The 21,526-nt window shown below is 34.5% G+C and overlaps 1 protein-coding gene across 3 annotated transcripts in view; it reads left to right on the forward strand.

Annotated features, from left to right (window-relative positions):
• The window catches only part of LOC118199557 (protein toll-like), a 91,925-nt gene that overhangs the window by 60,733 nt on the left and 9,666 nt on the right, over window positions 1-21,526 (forward strand). For all 3 annotated transcript variants that reach the window (XM_035371445.2, XM_035371446.2, XM_035371447.2), the window contains 2 exons: window positions 6,373-6,635; window positions 14,158-14,469. In XM_035371445.2, coding sequence (XP_035227336.1) covers window positions 6,373-6,635; window positions 14,158-14,469 — 575 coding nt within the window. The remainder of the gene's footprint in view (window positions 1-6,372; window positions 6,636-14,157; window positions 14,470-21,526) is intronic.

Consider the following 21,526-nt stretch of genomic DNA (forward strand, 5'->3'; position numbering starts at 1 on the left):
AAAGAACTGAGAACTGAAGAGTCAATGGCCTGGAATTAAAACAGGCTTAAGTTCGGTTTATTTGATTACGGCAAAGTACACGAGGCTATCTGCGAAAGGAGACGGATGCCTGACTTCGTGGAGGACTTTCTAGGGGAAACTGGCTCTTATACACGTTACACATGGGGAAAACAACGAAAACGCCTCGCGTCCAGCCCATTCGCCGAGATCCGAACCTCGGAACGAACTACCAGTGTTCAAGACTTTACCGCTCAGCCGCTGGTGGGTCCGACATGCTTAGGGAAAACGGTATTCTATTGCAGCCATTAAGACCCATGCTACAATAAAGTATGAAATTTATGCTTTGCTACAAAAATACCTCTCGTGGGTATTTTGTCTTTCCACATAAATTCTTCAAGCTTATGAGGTTATGTCTTGAACTTTTTGTATCTAGTTAGCAACAAAACTTTATGCCAATATAAAACTACTATTTTCGAGTCCGAGTATAAAATAGTCTGATCAATAGGAAAATTCTTCTTTAAGGATGTGGAAACAACTTAGTAGAGTCTGGAAAGAAGAAGAGCATATAGTTCGAGTCTTGGCAGTGTTATTGTCTTCACAGGAGCAACTTTTGTTTTTGAAGTAATCAATGAAATGTGGAATTTTCCATCTTCGAATTCTGTTCTTAGATAAACCACTGCAGCATAAGCATGTTCAGAAGCGACGCAATGGCCATTCAACTAACCATTTTTAATAGATTTTGTTTTAATCAAAAATCGTGAAATCTTGATTTCAGTTAAGTGTTTAACTTGAGATTCAACGATTCCATCCTTGGGAAATATCATTGGGTAATAAATCATCCCAACCAATATTTTTCTTCCATAAATGCTAAATTAAGAATTTTAATTGAATCGTTGTAGGCGATAAAAATCCAAAAGGATCATAAAAGTTGGCGATAGTTGCCAGAAATTGACTTTCTGTTAAAAAAAAAAAACTTCAATAGGTGCTTTTATTTTAATTCTGAACACACCTTCTGTAACGTCCCAGATGATTTCTAGAATTGTATGAATTTGATTTTCTTTTATTTTGCTAAAAGTCTGTTCGGCTTCGCAGATTTTAGATTAAATATTCGAAGACTGATGATTCATTGCGTACCCATTTTCTTCTTGCAGAACAGCCTTTCTTCATGAGTTCAAAAATTTATGAGACTAATCGCTTTTTTTCCTCAATATTCTTTGCTCCCATGAGAACATTTACATGCGTAGCATCTTCCAGTATGACTCTCCAAGCTTCAGGAAAATTCGTTGTCCTCCATGGCAAGGTGTTTTAATGTTCGAACACAAGCAATGCCGAACGTAACTATTCTAAGTTGGAATTCTTGAAGTGATTCTTCCGGGGTTTCCTCAAAAAGACTCTCTGGAGATCGACACCATTTTTATTGACTAGGATTTGTTGGAACACATTTTTAGTATCTCCAGTGAGTGTGATACAGTGAGTTCTAAATTTTAATAGAATATGGAATAATTCACTTTGAAACTATAGAGAATATCATTTAAAGAAACGCCTTATTCAGACTTGTACAGAACCGTCAAATAAAGCCGTTAATTTGGTAGTTTGACTTTGATCTCTAATAACTGCTTAATGAGGTAAAAAAAAAACTCTGATGGTTATTTTGAAAAATGGTATTTGAAGCAATCTTCATATGATTCATAGTTAGATATTCAGTACTAAGTATATAGATATGGATTTTTTAGAGTCACTTTTTCGCTTGATTTCTTGAATAATCCAAAAGAACTTTTTCATATATGGGAGACTGACAAAAAATGTAATGTTAGAATTTCGACTAGTGTGATTTAAATAAAACGCTTCAACATTCTGCTCTTCTTCATTCACTCTACTATCATCTGGGATTGACTGAATTTCCCAGAATATTTTCATTAAATTTTTTATGTCTTCTAAATCTTGACAATTGTTTAAGAAAATCTGATTCGATTTGAAACGGGCACTTTTCTAGAGATGAGCCAAACCAATTTTGAAGAGCTTCACATAGTTCGGATGGTTGGTTCTAATTTCCCACTATCTTTCTAGTTTGGATCAAATCTAAGAATATACCAGATCCCAGATTGACAGAATTCGTCTATTTACATGAAAAAAGGGTCTGGCAATTGTAATCCTTTTTGATGAGGCCAAGTGAATTCTGATGTGTTAAAAATTGGTAAATTTGATGTTAGCTTTTTGAGTAATATTAGCAAAGAAATTCTCCTTATTAAATGTAGGAGTAAAATTTAAATTAACTACTTTCGTGTGGAAAATGTGCCATTACGTGTCCATATTTTTGAAATGACAGTTTTAGTCGATTACAACACGATTCAATGATTAAAGATGTTTGAGAAAAATTATCAATTAAAGCTTGCATTCAAGAAACTTTCCTTGACTATTTTATACTCTTATAAAAGCTGCTTTACATTCTCTGTAAAGCGAAATTGTTGCTTTTCGGTGATGGCTGGACGTTGACATATTTGTATGCTGTGCAAGATATAGTGAATCGACCACGAGGAAATACTTTGATTTGGTCTCAGGCAATTTAAAACAAAGGTTTGCATTTCGTACGAAGTTCTAACGTTCATCAATGTTCATTTTAAGAAATTCTTTATATTTCGGCAAAAGATTAACTCAGTGGAATGTGGAAAAAAATGCATGGTGTAAAGTTTATTATAATTTGCAAAATGTTCAGTTGTAGAGCCATTTTAATATACTTATTTTTATGAAGTTAAATTTTGGTAAGCCAAAATCTTGCATTACTTTCCGATCAACTTTATATGATTTTGATTCTTACTTTTATGTATTTTTAACTTAGTTTCTCATTTAATGTTAAATCGGAAAGAAAATTAAGTTGTACATATAAATTTAAATATATTTTGTAACAAAGCTAAAAGTAATTGCCTCAGTAGCAGCATCGTATTATCATTAAACGTGGAAATATTGAGGTTAACTTATTTTATTTGATTTTAAGTTTAACTAGGTTAACGTAAATTTTCTGTGAAAAAAATTTTTAATTTTTCCTCAAATTTTATATAGCTAACATATCGTGTTAATGTAGTTTACTGCCAGCAGTCCAGTTTTCTATTTGTGAACGGTAATAAATAGAAAGTATATTGCACGAACGTATATTTTTGAAAATTCATTGTTTTCTAGGTAAAAAAAGATACTGAGGTAATTTACGAAACATGAATCGAAGAGCACATTTAATTAACTTTGAAATGTAGTTGAATCTTCAGTCTGAAAGGAAAAGAAAATGATACTTAAATTGAAACGTCTAGAGGTGTCTGTGAATAATCCAACTTTATTTTGTGTTAGGAAATGTATGACGCAATGCTCACAGGTGGTATTGCACGTGTTTTATTGTTTGGGAATACAAATGGAAAGGAATTGCACACAAATGTTACTGCAACCTTGTAAAGTCTGATAATATTGACGAGTCATCTAGGATGTACCTTTTCCGCATTTGTTGCTAAACAGAATGTAAGAAGGCACACAATGTGGCAAATGAATTTCACTTCTAATGCACATAAGTGTCGTAAAAAGTTTTATTACTCTATTAATTCATCATTATTTTATATAATCGCGCTTTTATTGGCATTTTTAGAATGATTTAAAACCAGTCCTGTATTGCAAATCGTTTCATTTGTGTATTTCATGCAGAGAAAGTATTTTTGTTAGTAAAATGATTTCCTACTGAACGAAGTTACCTGTGTTAATAGTACAATATCTAATCTATCTGATGCTTTTACTTCAGACACTGTACAGATACTACATCATACTTATACTGGGGTACTTCAAAGAGCTTTCCAGTAATCCATTTCCAGTAAATTAATAATCACCACTCTTTTACTATGATCAATTTTAAATTAAGAATATAGTTATTAAAAATCTTTGCACCGAATATTAATACACATTTACGGATTTAGCACACTAAAAGAAATAACACTTTTTCTCTCTAGAGGAGAAATTCACTACAGTTTTTTAATTTAATTCGCCACACTACAATGAATAAGGACTTCAGTGTAAAGTCCTTATTCATTGTAGTGTGGCGAATTAAATTAAAAAACTGTAGTGAATTTCTCTGAAGTCCTTATTCATTGTAGTGTGGCGTTAGAGTGTCATCTCAAGGCATCTCAAGGCACCAAAAATACAGCGCACGTCATTAATAGAAATAATCTTTTCGATACTGCTATCAAAATGTAAACGAATGGTATGGAGATGTTCATTCTAGCCTAAGCAAAGGCTTCCTAAGCATAGAGGAAATGATCTCATCGGAAGTAATTACCCACCCCGAAAATGTAGATATTTTACCCTATGCGCGTGGTGCGGTTATGGACCTTATAAGAGATACACTAATCCAGTGGGTGTGGCGCGCGTCACCGACATGTCGGCAAGAAAGAGTAGGGACGATCTAGTTTACTTTAACACTGAAACCTATGGCGTTTGTATCACATAACTCTTTTTAATTATTAAATGTGATACGTTGTATAGCGATGAGATTATAAAAGCCACAGTTTTTTTTCAAATAGGATTTAATATATCTCATTAAAGCACTTTTTACTGCATTTCGCCCATATTTTTCACGCGTAATTCTTGTACAAACATCTTTACTTTGGTAAAACGGTAAAAACTCTAAGCAAAAAATTTATGAACTTAACTTTGTGTAAAAAAAAAAAAAGCAAAATTAAATTAGATTGATAGTACCCGATGCTTTGAAATAAATAAGGTAAAATTAAACAAGATCTGATAATTTTTTTGAATTTGATAAACATTTTCAGGCAGTGATTTTCCAAATTATAAAAACATTACAAAACGATCATATTTATTTGATTATATGATCATTAAATTATGAACATTAAAGTGGATTAGTTATTTTAATAATTCATAAAATTCGAAATTTTATAAATTTTCTGAGCATAATGAAGGAAAAAAAAAAGATAAAATAAAATCTAGAAGCACTCAGATTTTATATTACGCCCAAAAGGAACCTTTCTTCAAAGTTTGTGTCTTACCAATACTTATTGAATATCATGTTCTTCGCCCGTAAACCACATACATTTGAAAACAGCATATCTTTAGAATTTTCGCACTGGAGATAAAACTTATTTTCCGTACAGTGCTTGTTCTGAACTCGTTGAGTTTGTTAATCAAAAATTTGTTAAAGTTTTACAAAATAGAAAATAGATTAAAACAAAATCGAAATTCGACCGTCCAGATGCCCCATGTTCGGGTGGAGGATTACATTATTCAAAATTTCATGGCTCTAGATACTGTCGTTTTTGTCACAGTGCGAGAAGCATTCATGCAGATTCTTCATTATTTAATTTCTTTACATATAATACAGGGCGATAATATTTGGTACCAACAATTTGGAAGGAGACACGGGCATTTATAGTAAAACAGCGCAAAATGCCGCTTCGAAACTAACAGCCTTTCTAGGCTACCGCCCCTTTCTCCTAATAAATTAAATTAACAGTAAAAAAAAATCCTATGCAGAACAAAATAAATTTTAAAAAATAATCACTATAAAATACAAGCAAAATTAATTATTACGGTTAAATACAATTTTAATATTAGAATTAAATGTATAAACATTTTTAAGGAGTCAAAAGTGTTTATCACTATGATGTATTATGAAATATAATTGAAATAAAATTCCTTTATAGAAATTGTGCTATAATACTCATCTATAATTTTAAAAAAGCAGCACAATTTATAATTTTAAGCACAACTTTCAAAAATTCGTTTTTAAATATTTTAGTATATTTTACTTATTTACACCAATAAAAAGCATAAAAATTGCAAGAGAAAATTGTTTGTTTGAAATTTTCTATTAGTTCAGATTTAAAATATTATTTTCTAAAAGAAGTAGTTACAAATTTCCTTACAGCATAAGAAAAGCTAAAAAAATATCCAGTCCTGAAAGAATGCAATAGCTTTATAATTATTTTGAACGTTAATTATGCTTGATAAATATGCTAAATTTTTAAAAATCAATCTCAATTTCAAAAGTAAAACTATGTAGAAATTCTAATTTGTGAAATGAGGCGCTAAAACCAGCTTTTTCTTGACAATTATACACGCTGCAATAGGCAACCAATGTTAAATTTCGCAAGTCGTCCCTACTCCTCCGGATGTGATCAAGGTGACAGCCGCGACGCCTCAGACGAGGGAGAAAACCCGTTTGGGTTAGTCTATTTCTTATAAGGTCCATGGGTGCGGTACAGAATACTTATATGCCTTCCTGTTAGAATAGGGAGGTACAGACTCAGCGAGGGTATTGCTGTTTTTTCTTGCTTCCTGCTTTGATAGATATCTAGTCGCTATAGCCTGTTAATATTTTGTTTTCAGATAATCCTTTCAAATGCGATTGCAGACTTCTTATGTTTCTCCGTTGGCTGAACAGTTCTGAATTTCCAGTGACTGACATTCCATTGTGCACGGTACCTGTGGAAAAGAATGAGTCGTCCTCCTTGTTCTTGATGTGCCCAGAGCCCTGCAGTTGTTCCTGTACTGAAGATTCCGAAGAATATTTTATGGCTTTAGATTGCAGTGCACGAAACCTGTCCACTTTGCCAGAGTTTTTAACTGGGAACTTTACACCACATGTTCAGGTATATAATTACAGCTTTTTCGGTTAAACTCAGAAACTAGAAAATAACTCCCTCCGAGAATATATAATTTTTCTCTTAGATTAATTTCAACAGTTATATTCATCAATAATTACAAATTTACTTCCGAATAGATAAAAGTTATTTAAATGTTTTAAAATTCCTTGATTTATAGTTTAAAATCATGTTTATGAAGAAGTGCTTTTAGCAGATTCGATTTTAAAAATGACCGGTATAAACTGGTATTCAGAGAAACAAAATAAGAAAAAAAAATAATATTAAAAAGAAATCTAAAAAGCTTGCAGATTTCATATTACTCACAAAGGAGCATTTTTTTTTTTCACTTACAAACACATACACGTTTCGAGAGCATTTGGGCTAATGTCCCTTTGGGCTGAAAATATTTAAAAACGTCATATCTTTAGAATTTCCGCTACACAGGCTTGCGCGCTGGAGATAAAAATGTTTTTTCCATGCAGTGTTGCCACTGCTCATTTTGAAATCGTTGACTTTGTTAATAAGAAAATTCGTTCAGGTCTTAGAAAATATGAAATAGTGAATAAAACAAATTCCAAATTCGGCCTTCCAGGTGCTCATATTTGGGTGGAGGATTACGTTATTCAAAATTTGATGACTATAGGTACCTTTTTTTTACACTGCGGGAAACATGTAGACATTCATGAAGATTCTTCATTATTTAATTTCTTAAAATATAGCATAGGGCGATAATATTTAGTGGCAGCAATTTGAAAAATGATACAACTTTTAGTGATTCAGCGCGAAATGACGAGAGACTAACAGCCCTTCTGGATTAACAGCCTTTGTGCTAATAATATAAGCTTGTAGATATATTCATATATTTTGTTTTGTTCACTTTATATTTATCACTATATCAGACTTGATTATTTTCTATTGATGCAAACCAACCCTGATTTAGCAACTGTCCATTTATCCATGTTCTGCGCTTAACGGTTGTTTTCATTGGCCTGGCCCAAAATATATGAAACCATTTTCAAAATTGTTCTGGGCTTAATGCTAGATTTCTTGAATAAACAATAAAATTTTATGAAAATAATAATTTATGGACTCTCTTACACAGCTATCAAAATGTCTTAAAACACTTATATTTGATTTTGCTTTTCTTCGACAATTGTTCTACTCATCCAGAGGTTTGAGGTATTAATCAAAACAAAAATGTTATTTCTAATAACAAACTATATAAGCGGATACAGCTGATAAATGTAATTAAATCTTTCAATACTCAGTATCGATATCAACTGAAAGTGATGCTGAGAAAATAAACGTTAAGCTGAAAAGTATAAAGCTTATCCACTAAAACCGAGCAACGAATTAGCTGCATAGCACCGTGTTGCTGAAAAAGGCTTGAAATTTATATATTACGTAAACAGCAATTTAAGAATCGAAATTCGTGAATCCAGAGTGGTTGAAAGACTTTATGGTAAGCCGAGAGTACCGGCACTGTTCTGCTACGAATAAGATGAATCGGTCGAAACGAGTATGAAACTCATTTTTGCTGAAGGAAATTATTCTGAGTATGTAAAAAATGTTTGACGATTTTTTGACGGAAAGTAGACAGTTTTTAACTTTATAAGGTTCCGTTTAATTTATTAACCAATTATTTTATGTTAACTCGCATTTCTGTCCTTCTCGTTTCCCATTTTCCTACCTGTAAATGTAAATTTCTAGCTTGTATGCATTTAGTGAGGTAGAAAGGAGATAATATTTAAAGGAAGGTTTTAAAGGGAAGAACTAGTCCTATGCCAGCTACTCTGTCTACCCAGACCCAGCTTCTGTATTAACCCTTTGCGGCACAGTGTGTCCGGTCTGGACACACCTAAAAATTTCCTTCTGTACGCACAGAAAAATTGAATGAAAAAGAATTTATAGGTTACTCTGAACCTTCTTGATTTATAGTAGATGGCAGCTCAGCACAAACCAGTCCACATATTTTAGCCATGTTTAGTTTTTTAAGACCCTTATTTTTCAAGAAACCTTCCAGATTTTTTTAGGGTATAAAAGGAATTGTTTGAAAAGAAATTTCTATGTTATTTTTTATGTATGCTAATCTCCTTATTCTATATTACTTTTAAATTTTTACCTCGAAATTTTGCATAAAATCAAACGGCGAACCCCAGGTGTGCCCAGACCGGGCTCACCAATCATCTAGGACAACTGAGAGTCTGTATTCTTTGTTTCTCCGCATCTCATCGGTCAGTTCATTGACAACAATGCTCGTTTCAGCACTCTTTTCGAAGCTCTATTCAATCAGTGTGCCACTTTGGGTACACAGAATTAAAACGATAAGTGCCATCTTCACAAAACAAAATTGTACTTGTGGACTCCTGTAGGCCTAATTAGATTGCCTACCTTTTTTTTTTTTTTTTTTTTTTTTTTAAAATCAAAACTCCGACTTTAAAAGATAGCGTGCAGGAAAGGGTTAATCTACTTCAAGCTCCCGTAGAGGCAACCATATCAGGGCAGCCGGAACACATCGTGCAATTTAGCACGATAATCACGGTGTACATCGGCACTGAAGTTGTAGATGGTGGAATCAGAGCGTGTTATGTCTGCTGAGCCACATTGCTAATTTCATTCTCTTGAGAGCGGTATTGTGCGGCGTAACGTTGGTCTCTCTATTACGCTTGTCATGCCGACTTTAAGTCAGAGCCAATTTGCGCGTTTCACTATTTAGGTAGCCGCTGAACTAATTTACTTAGTTAAGACAAAGTTCTTATTTTTGATTTATGCAATAAATGCTGGCTATACTATAAGCAGGAGTGGTTTCTTCTGTTAAACTTTTAGCTGAGTTAAATGAAAAGGTCCTTTACACCCTTCTGTGTGCCGTTCAGATGGTACAGTCCGAGGGAGCCGACTGCAATACCGAAGAGCTCGGGTTCAAATCCCAGAGAAGGTATGGATGTACATTGTCTGTCTCCTCATAGGAGGTAACGATAGCCGCCTATTAGATGCCTCCATAATAAAATGACCATCGCTTCTGCCCTTAGTAGTGGCGAAAGCCTAAAAGGGGCTGGTGCTTGGGGGGGGGAATTTATGTGGTATTTTGCAAGACATATCGCTCAAATTCTTGGAAGTTTTGTACATTTGATGCTATCAAAGAAAAGCAGATTTCATAATTTTGCAATGTCAATACTGCTTTAATATTTGAAATGTAGAATATGAATTTTTAAGTTTAAAGTAACACTTTTGTTGTGTGTCTATTTAAAGTATAAAAGATCAAATGCTTGATAAGTACGCATAAATATTTTAGTGTTTTATAATATACATCCTGTTTAAATCTGAATTAAAACGAGTTTTTATTTAACAATAATTTTCATTAATACTTCGACATTTAGTCGGGCTTTGACTATGTATGATTTATCCGAATTTACGCGTAATAAATAGATGATTTTAAATAAGTAAATAATTTATTATTGGAAAATCATTTTTCATATTATGACTAAGAAGCAAGTGAAAATGCTAATGCTTGGGTATTTTATTTTGAAGAGCCATAAAACATAATTTGAATTAGTTTTCATATGAATTACATCTACAAAGGCAAACATACAGAGTGGTCCAAAAGCGTTGCCTCTTCCTATTTTGTGCGCAAATATACATTTGGGGGTCTATATATCACATCAAATGAATATTATTGGCTGATAATTAATATTTATGTTTAAAGAAACAGAATATGAGCATGCTATATAATTTTCGAGACTCGGAAGCAGGGTGCTTCCGGCCACACTCATGCATTTGCTATACCTGCATACTTATTAATTCATGACAGCCGGTGTACACGGCACACGGCAATAGTGGGAGAAGGACAGGAAAATCATGGCGTGGTATATTCTATGCGAAATTTATGAAGCATAGGATTTGAGATTTTTGCGTATGCCTCTCAAACATCCTTATTAAGATCATAAGTTGTCTTAATCTTTACCACGACATATATTGTTTAATAATGCCTTATAAAGCTTTATCACATTACAAAAGATTCGGATTCTTGACAGACCACTCGATCGCTTTTAGAGCATGTGTAGTGGATATGAATCTTAGTACGTCATTAAGCAATGTCAGTCATCTGAAGTGAAAGGTAAGAAATACACATTTATGTGAAGTAAGGTAGTGGTGGGTTGACTTAAGGGCAGAACTTAAGGATCATTCTATACAGTGTATGACGAAATGACGCGAATATGACACTCAAAATTACTTGAGAAGTACATGTATGTTATTCGGTGAGATCATAAAAAATGTGAATAAATGAAAGATTTTGTTTCGTTTTGTTCTTCGTTCTTCCATAAAGTTTCAAAATGGTGATTAATCTTTCCCTGATTCTGCCGATTTAGGTACTGAAGTTGAAGAGTTTTTATCTGACTTCATGATGGCGTTATGGTTTACTCAGATTTACAAAATAAAAAACGCTCTTTATTTTGTAAATCTGAGTAGTCAATAGCGAATAATGAGAAAAACATTGGGCGACATTACCCATTGATTATAAAATCAGTGACAGTATTATCACATATTTTTCCCGAAACATGTGCAAGGTGCTTTTCTCTGAAATAGTACTGTCTGCATTTTAAAAGTAATTAATATTTCCTCTTATACTGGTATGATTAACTAAATACTGGTATGATTAACTAACTTCACACCATAGTCGTCTGCTCAAAATGTTCTCGAAGGACGCTTGAAAGGCTCTTTGAAATGCCAAAAATTATTACTTAGTCACCTTCGAAGCTATAATATGTTTGCCATCGGAATAAGCAAACATCCTGCAGCCCTCTTGATATTTCAGAAAGCATTAGTAAAATGTCTCTTTTGGTACCTTCCCGTAACTGACCGTCGTGTCGTTTCGGATAGCTTGAATCGTTTGAAAAAGAATCATTTGATAAGAATTTGTAGAGACATTAGGTTATTTGGTAGCGGGAGACGTGAAAAATGAGCAAAGCCCTCGTCTAACCTTTCGAATACGCCCTGAGTATGCTAAGAAGGCGAGAAAATACCTTATATACTTCCCCTTTTAAAGGGCGACTGGGGATTAGGGGACCCAATTGCTAAATCCTGGTAATGGAGAATCATCATACAGCACCTGTTTTAGTTCTAGCGTTACTGTAGAGACATTAGGTTATTTGGAAGCGAGAGACGTGAGAAATGAGGAATGTCCTCTCCGGGACTCGAACCTCGGACTTCTTGAATACGCGCCGAGTGTGCTGAAAAGAATTGAGGAAAAGAATTGATGGCGAGCATCCTGCAAAAAGACAAAATGGAAAAGGAATAAAATGCTAAGAAATGTTCCTGGCTATCACCCAGAAAAACGGCAAAAATCCAGCAAAGGGCAGAACCTATGGATATCGCTCAGAAAAACCGTTTTGATAAATTGGAAGCACATAAGGAGAATGAGGAAGCAAGCGCAGACCCGAAGGAAATTTACTCTCCTATTGATTTTCAACAAGCGAATATAAACTGGCTACAGATCCAATATGAACTCCTAAAAATTTGTAAAGAGGAATTCGAAGCGCAAATGAGAGTAATTTCAATTTTCGCGAATACGAAAACTTCAGACAATTATCGAGCCGCCACAGAGATGCTACGGAAGCGTGGAATTCCACACCACACGTTCTAAGCCGCTAAGAGTCATTTTGAAAAGTCTACCAGGAAAAATCCAGGAAGAAATTATTTTTGAAGAACTGGAAAGACATAAGTTACCTATCCAAAACGTCAAGCAATTTAGTAGAAACAGAAAAGGCAACTTCGAAAAATTACCGATTTGGCTATTGGAATTAAAGAAAACGAAAAACGGGCGCGCGATTGATAACCTAAACAATATGTTTAGAATGCATGCGGTTATAGAGAAGTTCAATCCGAGAAAGCGACCAATGCAGTGTTTGAGGTGTTAGAAGTGCGGTCACTCCCAGCACCTGTGTGCAAATCCAGAAAGATGCTGAAAATGCGGATTGCCGCATAGAAGTAACCAATGCATTCGGAAAAAAAAGAAAATCCAACCTGTCTATTCTGCCAAAAAGAATATGTCAGTAGATACATAGGATGTGAGGAATATCGAAGAAAATTCCATAAAAGAACTACTCAGAAAAAGACGGTAGAATTTTCCAAAAAAGCAGATGTTTTCTCACCTCTTCCAAGCACAGGAAGAAAAGCAGTAAAGACTACGCAACCCCTGAACTGTGAAAAAGAAAAGCGTAAAGTGACAAAATTAGGAGAGTAAAATTCGTAGCGGAAAAGTTATCAGTCGGTTTCAAAGCCGCAATGTTTATAATGAAATTCAGAAAAAGAATTGAGGATACTTCGCTTAGACGAAAGAGGATACTTGGAAAATTAACTAATTTAAAAAAATTTCTAACTTTGCCTCCCATACAGATTCCTGTTTTTTCCACCAGTTGATCTCGGGGTCACCCCCCCCCCAACGTAACTGACTATTTGTGCACAAATATACATTTGGGGGTCTATATATCACATCAAATGAATATTATTGGCTGATAATTAGTATTTATGTTTAAAGAAACAGAATATGAGCATGCTATATAATTTTCGAGACTCAGAAGCAGGGTGCTTCCGGCCACACTCATGCATTTGCTATACCTGCAGTATACTTATTAATTCATGACAGAAGGACTGAGAGAGAGGAGGAGCTTCAATTGATAGAGATGACTTAAATTGCTTGATTTCGAGGCTTTGCCGCCGCAAAAAATCTATTCCCCGCCTACATGGTGGTGGTGCATTAAGATGCACCCTTGATTTTTTTAAAATTACTTCATGAACGGAGTGGCCTACCTGAACTATTGGTTAAACCTCGTAGAAGTTGGGACCATAAAGTAAATAGATGATTGTGATTCTGATTATAATTCTGTTCTTTGACTGCTGTGCGCGGTCGTGTGATTTTCGATGCTCTCAACCATTTCGTCCGTGCGCATTCTGTAGTTATTTTCGAGAAACTTGATATTCCGGGAGAGTAATATTTATTTTAAATTTCTTCTGGGAGATTTTAATTTCCACGACTCAATTCCGGGATATCCCGGAATTCCGGGAGAGGTGGGAACACTACCTGTCACCGTTAAGATTCAGATTCACCCTTCCGAAGATCTTCTCGTCAAAATTAGTATCGCTGCTGCAGTAGTTCATGACATGCCGATCATCTACCAAAATGCACTTTACTTACTTCATCATCCGTGTGGTGCACATTTCGTTCATCTGGACATTTCTTGTAAATATCAAGCATTATTTCTTGTTCAATAATTTTTAATAACAATGATTTTTCGTTCTTTAGTTTTTCGTATTTATTGTGTTTCCTTCTTCACATTTCACCATATACTGTTTTATGAAAATTGTCTTTAAACATTTGAATATCATAAAGCAGCTTTTAGAATTTCTGATTTTGTGTGCATATCATGCATATCAACATTTTATATAACTACAAGGTTCTGCAGCTTTCTTTAGATAACATGTTAATGTTATTTTTTACCATTTAAATGAAATAATTTATTATTCTTTTCAGAGTTCTTCGGATTTGATTGTTCATCTTCTGCGGCGACTGGAGTATGAACAAACATTTGATTCCCAATTTGAAATTCGTGACGAAGTGTTGAGCATCGATCTGTCAAATAATCGCTTAAGTTCACTGGCCGAAGCAAGGTTACCGATTGGACTTAGGCAGCTCCATCTCGCAAACAACACATTGCAAAAATTACCAGAATCTATATCTAATTCGTTGCCAAAATTGAGAACAGTTAGTCTTGCTGGAAATCCATGGGAGTGTAACTGTAATACTGTTGGATTCAAAAAATGGTTGCTTTCGAAGATGGACATCGTAAGTTTCCTTTCAGTGTAATTTTTACATCAATGAACTTCCGAAATACACATCGGAATATGAAAAAAAAGAGGCAGTTGAAAATTATTTTATCCTTATTATTATTTCTTCATCGAAGCTGGTAGTTTCTTCTCTCACAGTTAGCTATTTCATTATGCAGAATGTTTTAAAATGATTGTACGAATAAATATTTGAGCGATTAGTCATAAACAGTGACTGTCTTGCAGTAATTGAATTGAAAGAGGTAGATTTTCAGAGCGAGACAATTTTGGGGCATGGTATTCTGTTTTAGATTAATTCTTTATTAATTATTTAAACTTCATCTTATTCGCCCGAATTATTGCCGTCACAGTTAAGTTTAGGTCTATAGAAGACCTTCCGTAATCATTCGCAAATGAAATCAAACTAAAATATTTATTGCTACGACTCTAAAATTTATACACATTCAAATTTCTAAATTAACGTACGTTATCTACTGTTATTTACGAAGTCTGAAATTAAACAAATCTGGACGGGAGAAGATTTTAATGGTCGCCCAAAAGGCCGCTTTTAAATTTTAATCATCAGTATATATAAATAGATAAACAGTAGTCATCTATTATTATTATATATTTAATCAGTAGATATAAATAGTGAATAATAAAGATATCCCAAGTGGAATAAAGAAAAATTTATAGGCTGTTAAATAAATATTCGTTAAGAAAAAATATATAATTCTTTGAAAATATTACTATTAAACATAGTTCTATTAAATTATATTATAATTATAAATTTTTAATTAGATATATCGTGAATCAAATGCATTTTTATTTAAATTAATTATATTAAAAAATAAAAAAAATAATATTCTTAAGAACTGCATCTATTATGAAGATACAATAACACGCCGAACAAATATTAATTTAGAAGTCAAACAGCAAAAATCAGCGTTATATTTTCAAATTTTCACAGGACTAGTTTCGATGGTTATACCGAACTATCATCCTCAGCTGCAAAAGCATAATTGAACGAGATAGGATATAATATTAAGATAAGAAACTGCATCTATTGCTTTTAAAAGGCTTAGTTTGATAATCAATAACAGACAGATTAAATTTGAAAGATCCTTGTAAATATAAGTTTGAAACCTTACGTTTTGCCGAATGGCAACAAACTTGAATGAAATGTAAACGACGCATTTACAGTGGCTGACGCAAAATTGCGCTTCGAGACTTCGCCCTTTGGGTTTAAAAAGATTTCAGCCGCCATTTACGATCAAAATTACTGGAGAAATCATTAATTAAACTTTTTGAGGACCATATAGAAGTACTGGTAAAAGTTCCGGAATGCAAATTTTTAAATCAGTTTAAATTCCAGAATGTATGTTAGGGAAAATTTATACAAGTGTTTTTAATTTATAAAGAATTTAATAAAAATGATGTGTTTCAGATTTCTGTTTACATATAAATTTTCGGTTGTAATATCCCTCTTATGTTAAACTTCAAAATATTTTATTTAGCGAAATTAAATTCAATCTATCTATAAACTCAATGTTTTTGCGATTTTTATCGGTTGAAACGTTTGCATTAGAGGCAGAATGTATTTGTTTAATCTTAAAATCAGAGAAAAGTATTATCTATTTTTAAGGTTGCGTTCAAATCTATAATTAAATGTTCAAATCTATTACTAAATGTTCAGGAAAATCTCATTTTACGTTGAAGACTTCATGTAAAGTAAGAAACGTTAAGTTAAAAAAGGAAATAATCATCGTTATATATTGAATAAATGCTTTTAGTGTCACTGTTGCATTTTCAGAAAAAGTCCGATTTTTTTGTCAAAATACCTATGTTGGAACAATTGCTATAGATAAGTCTGATGTATATCCTAAGTCGTGCTTTCGAGACATGAAAAACGGAAATTTCGTCAACCAGCGCAATAGAACGGAAATATAAAACTGTCCCTTCTTTTGGCAAGGTGTAAACATTTTTTCAAACGCTTTTCTCGTGCGGCCATTATACAGTTCAGTCGCTCTCTAAATTTAATAAAACTTGAAGAATAAAACATGTCTGAAACAAACAAATTTAAATTCTGTTGTTACGAGAGGCATTTTGTAAGTTCGAAACTTAAGTTTGATGTAATATTTGTGGAATGACGAAACTTGGTATAATCCTTTGGAAATATAAAAAGGAAAGCATATAGAGAGGAGATATTATTTTGCCCACGTTCTTATGTAATATCAAGTTTCTTCACATTTATCAAGCATTTTGTATCTCTACAACTAGAAACATGATCTCTACTTGTATTATGCTTTGCAATGTACACTACTCGACATTGAAAATGCAACACCAAGAAGGAGTGGTCAGAAAGTGATGAAATTTGGAAAAAAGACAGAGACAGCAAACAGCAATAAGTGATCTTTATTTCAAAATGATTGTCAGAATACAGAGCGAGAACGGCGTCGGCACAGTAGGATGTAGGACCACCGCGAACAGAGATGCACGAAGAAACACGTCTAGGCATAGAGTCAATAAGAGTGCGGATGATGTCCCGAGGGATGGCTTTCCATTCCCTTTCAACCTTTGACACAGTTCGTCTTCTGAACAAGGCAGTGGCAGAGTCTGCAAACGGCGTCCAATCGCATATTACACATGTTCGATTGGTGACAGGTCAGGAGAGTACGGTGGCCAGGGAAACATCTGTATACCTTGCAGAGCATGTTGGCAGATGCGAGCACCGTGTGGTCGGGCGTTATCCTGCTGAAAAATTGCATTAGGCAGTCCCTGAAGGTAGGGGATTGCCACCGGCCCCAGTACATTATCCAAGGATCGTTGGGCCGTCATAGTGCCCTGAATACGAACTAGAGGTGACTTGGAATCGTAGGCAATAGCGCCCCAAACCATTATGCCACGTTGTCGCGCGGTGGGGCGTTCTACAGTTACTGCCGGATTAGATCTGTCTCGACGTCGATGCCGCACACGTATGCGGCGACTGTCACTGGATGAAAAGAAGCGTGTCTCATCTGAGAACACGACGTTTCGCCATTCTGTCATCCACATCGCTCCAGTCCGGCACCATTCTAAACGTTGGCGTCTATGCTTTGGGGTCAATGGCAGTCTTCTTAATGGGCATCGTAAGTGCAGGCCACGTTCAACCAATCGACGGGAAATGGTTCTGGTCGACACGGGAATATCCAGGGTATCTTGCACATGCTGCCGAATCGCGGTACAAGTGACTTGCGGGACCTTCACAGCTTGTCGGTGGATGCGTCGATCCACGCGTGCTGACATCACTCTGGCTGTACCTGCACTCCTCCTTCTTCCCACATTTCCTTGTTCCAACCATGTTCGCTATAGCCGATGCACCGTGCTCACATCCATGTGGGTATCAGCTGTGATTTGACGTAAGGACCAATCCCCCTTCTCAGTCCGATCACCATACCCCTCGTAAAATCGTCTATCTGCTGGAAGTGTCTTTGTTGACAGCGGCCTGGCATTCTCTCCTATTACACGTATCCTCCGGAACAAAAACCAACTTTCTTCGATAATTTTTCTGGCAGAAATAACGATACGAATATTGCCCATTCTGCACTTTTGTTCTCTTATATCTTACTTCACGTGCGTCGGAGAGCTGCGCATTTCACGTCATTCGCATAACTCAGTGACGTGCGTCTACTCTAAAACTTGCATAAATTTCTGACCTTTCCTTCTTGGTGTTGCATTTTCAATGTCGAGCAGTGTATTATGAAATTTGTATTACTTGTGTACCACATCTCAGAAACTTTTTCTTTCGCACTGCTTGAAAGTGCTTTCGCTTCTAGAATTTTTACATTTGCATAAGCAAGATGCCTGTTATTTTTCATCAGCTGTTAGCTCCTTCCTTTTTATCGGATCCACATCTCCGCACGTAACCCAGTTCATTAAGACGCAAAGTTAATCCACTAGAAAATGTCAAAATAGGCTAACTTTAGCTTCCAAGTCCAGATGTTATTATCTGATTTCTAAGAGGCTGTTAAAGTGTTATCAGTGATATTTGTTAACATTAAAAACATCAAACATCGTTTAATGCCTGAGTTTTTGACAGAGGGAGACATAACACGGACAGATATTCCTGAACACGTGCTTTCAATCCATGTTAATGTAACACTTTCCTATAACGCCTCCAAAAAGAAAGCTATCATGTTTAAATAGAAGAGAGTGTCACTCAAATAATGATCCCAGATCAGTCCGTAATATGAATATGATCATTGGAGAAATGTATTTCCTACTCGAGGGCTATGTGACTGAAAAGAGCTGAGTGACAATTTCTCAGACTGGAATGGAATTGGGTATCAGTTTTGGATCAGTAGAAGAAAGGTCCTCAGAAAAAGCTGAAGATTTCTAAGGTCTATGCCAGATGAGTTCCCAGAATGATATCATCAGGTATGAAGGTCAAATATTTTTGAGAACTGCTATCCATGATAAATGTCAATAAGATGATGCATGGCTCATCCATGGGACCTTGAAAAATTAACACAAATCTTCCCAAACTCATAAGTTCAGAAGTCAGTTATCCGCTGGGAAGACTTTGGGCACTATTTGTTAAGATGAAAAGGGAATACTACTGCTGTTTTGTTATATACCTTAATATCAACAATAACTTATGTTTGTTATACTGGCATGTTGACTTAACTGCGACATGCCGTGAAATGTCGTGAGAAACTCAGCAGAAAAGTGTTGCTTTTCCATGATAACATTCCTAAATAATTTAGGCGAGCAGGTTACATGATATAGGCGCCAAGATATAGTCGCATCCTGTATGTAATATTGGGGTAAATTGATAGCAATTATGATTAGCATTTGGGTTCTTAAATGCAACACTCAGTTTTATGTAAGAGTGCAGATTTAGGCATCTCCCCTTCATCCAATATATTCTTTAAATTGGCTTTAAGTGATTTGTTTCAAAAACTGAAGTAACATTTGGTAGTTCTGATTTGAAAGATACCATCCAGGAATGATTTGAAGGTTGTCATGAAACAATTTTTTTCTTTTTTTGGGGGGATGGGCTTACAATCTAACATTTAACACATCACTGTGCTAAGTACATTAAAGTCGAGGGAAACTATGCAGAAAATAGAAAAAGAATTAGACATTTATCTTATGCAAGTGTGCTAAACTTAAAACATACTGAACGCACCCTGCAACTACCTGCGTAGCTCTGATTTTGAAATGGGTAGGATGAATATACATTCCAGCAGTTTTCTGACTTGACTGTTAAAGTTATTATTTATTATACCTTCACACAGGCACACATACATATACCTGCATGAAATGGTTTTTTTGTGCGAGTGAATAGTAAACTTTAAAAGTAAAAATATTTGTGTGGCTATTTTACATGGATCATCGTTTTGACATTATATTCCTAATTGTAAATTGAGGAGCAGACATTACATGGATCTAGACATTCTGCGAGAGTATAACGTTAACTAAGACGGAAGGAAGATTCAGCAGATTATCTATCTTATTTTAAGCCTTCGAATTTGACTTATTATTCTCTTATTGTTGTACGTTAACTTCTTAATACAATGAAAATCAAATAGCTTGACGTTTTTCAGGCAGAACGCTGATTATCGGAACTCTAAAGTGTGCTTGCGATAGAACCACTGAATTAAAGTGTTTGCATTAGGACATTGAAATGTAAATGGTATCGTAAAAACAATAGCTTTTTTGAAATAATATTCCAACTTGAAACAGAAATCATATTGCTACATACTTTTTAAAAAAATGAATAATTCCATTTTTAAGTTTTATATGTATGCAGAATTTTAAAATTGTCAAAATGTGTGCCGTTTCTGCAACTTATTTCTGCAGAGAAACTACTTACGAATAGGTAACGTCTTTAAGAACAACTGAAAAACAAATATGTAAAACAACATGCTGATGAAGTACATCAAATCTTATTGAATAGCAGTAGGAATGTGTTGTAGCTTGCATTGGATTGTATTGTTTACTGCATACTAGCATTATCTGCCTGGGATTATAATAGGAAATGAATGCCTTTGCAGAATACATGCTAAACGAAACTGGTTCATATTCACGTTTCATATGTGAAAAATCACAAAAACTTCATACAGTCTCCTCCTTCACCGGGATTCAGACCCGGGTCAAACTACAAGCATTTAGAAGTCTTATTCACTCTGTCACTGGTGTACTGGAAAAGCAAAATTAGCGGATGATCCACTTCGCATTTAATGCGTTAATTAAAATATTTTTGTTTCGCTTTTATTTGGCGACACATTGTTGTAGATCACTGCATTGTTCTTCAGTTCAACGAAAATTACCAATGCCAAAGTAGGTAAGACCACTTGAACATGGATAACTCTATCCAAGTTCAGATATTGATGAATGAGCTATCTGCATGGGCGTTTTCATAACTTCCCTCATCTGTAACAGAAATATCATACAAACCGAGGTTTTTTAGAAAGTTCTCCGTATCGGCTTTCTTTTCTTCAAGCAGATAGCCCTAGCATGACTTGCAGTAATAATCTAATAAATCCAAACGTTATTGTTAAGATCATTATGTACTTTTTTAGTTTAATTACTTTTTTAAAATCAGTTTAATTACAATCAGAAAAGCATTTTGGAAACCAAAAGTAAATCTTTAATATTCTTTTGTAAGAAAAATAATTAGTGCACAATGCAAAAGTTTACAACTTTTATTTTGTAGAACATAGGCGCAAATGCACTATGATTGTTAAATTACTTGAAACACATCTTTCTCTCCAAAAATTATTTTTTTACTATCTTAACACTTTCTAAATATATAATTTAGGCCTTCGGATTTCCCGAATTCTGTTATGTGGCTCCTAGTGACAAAACGCTCGGCTACCTCTTGATAGAAACAATGAAGGTACAATGTCAAATTCCAAACTTAAGGGAAAAAATGGAAGAAAATAAAAATGTGTCTGTCTGGAAGATGTGCATCTAATCAAATAATAAAAGCTTTGAAATGTTTCAAAGAGATTGTGAAGAGATTGAATCAACGAGAAGTTCAACATAATGCTTAAAATGAATTAGGAAAATATACCCACGTAAACGAATAC

This window comes from Stegodyphus dumicola, chromosome 7, assembly GCF_044657685.1.
Source record: "Stegodyphus dumicola isolate Sdum_Otavi_A_Nest chromosome 7, ASM4465768v1".
Taxonomy (NCBI): Eukaryota; Metazoa; Arthropoda; class Arachnida; order Araneae; family Eresidae; genus Stegodyphus; species Stegodyphus dumicola.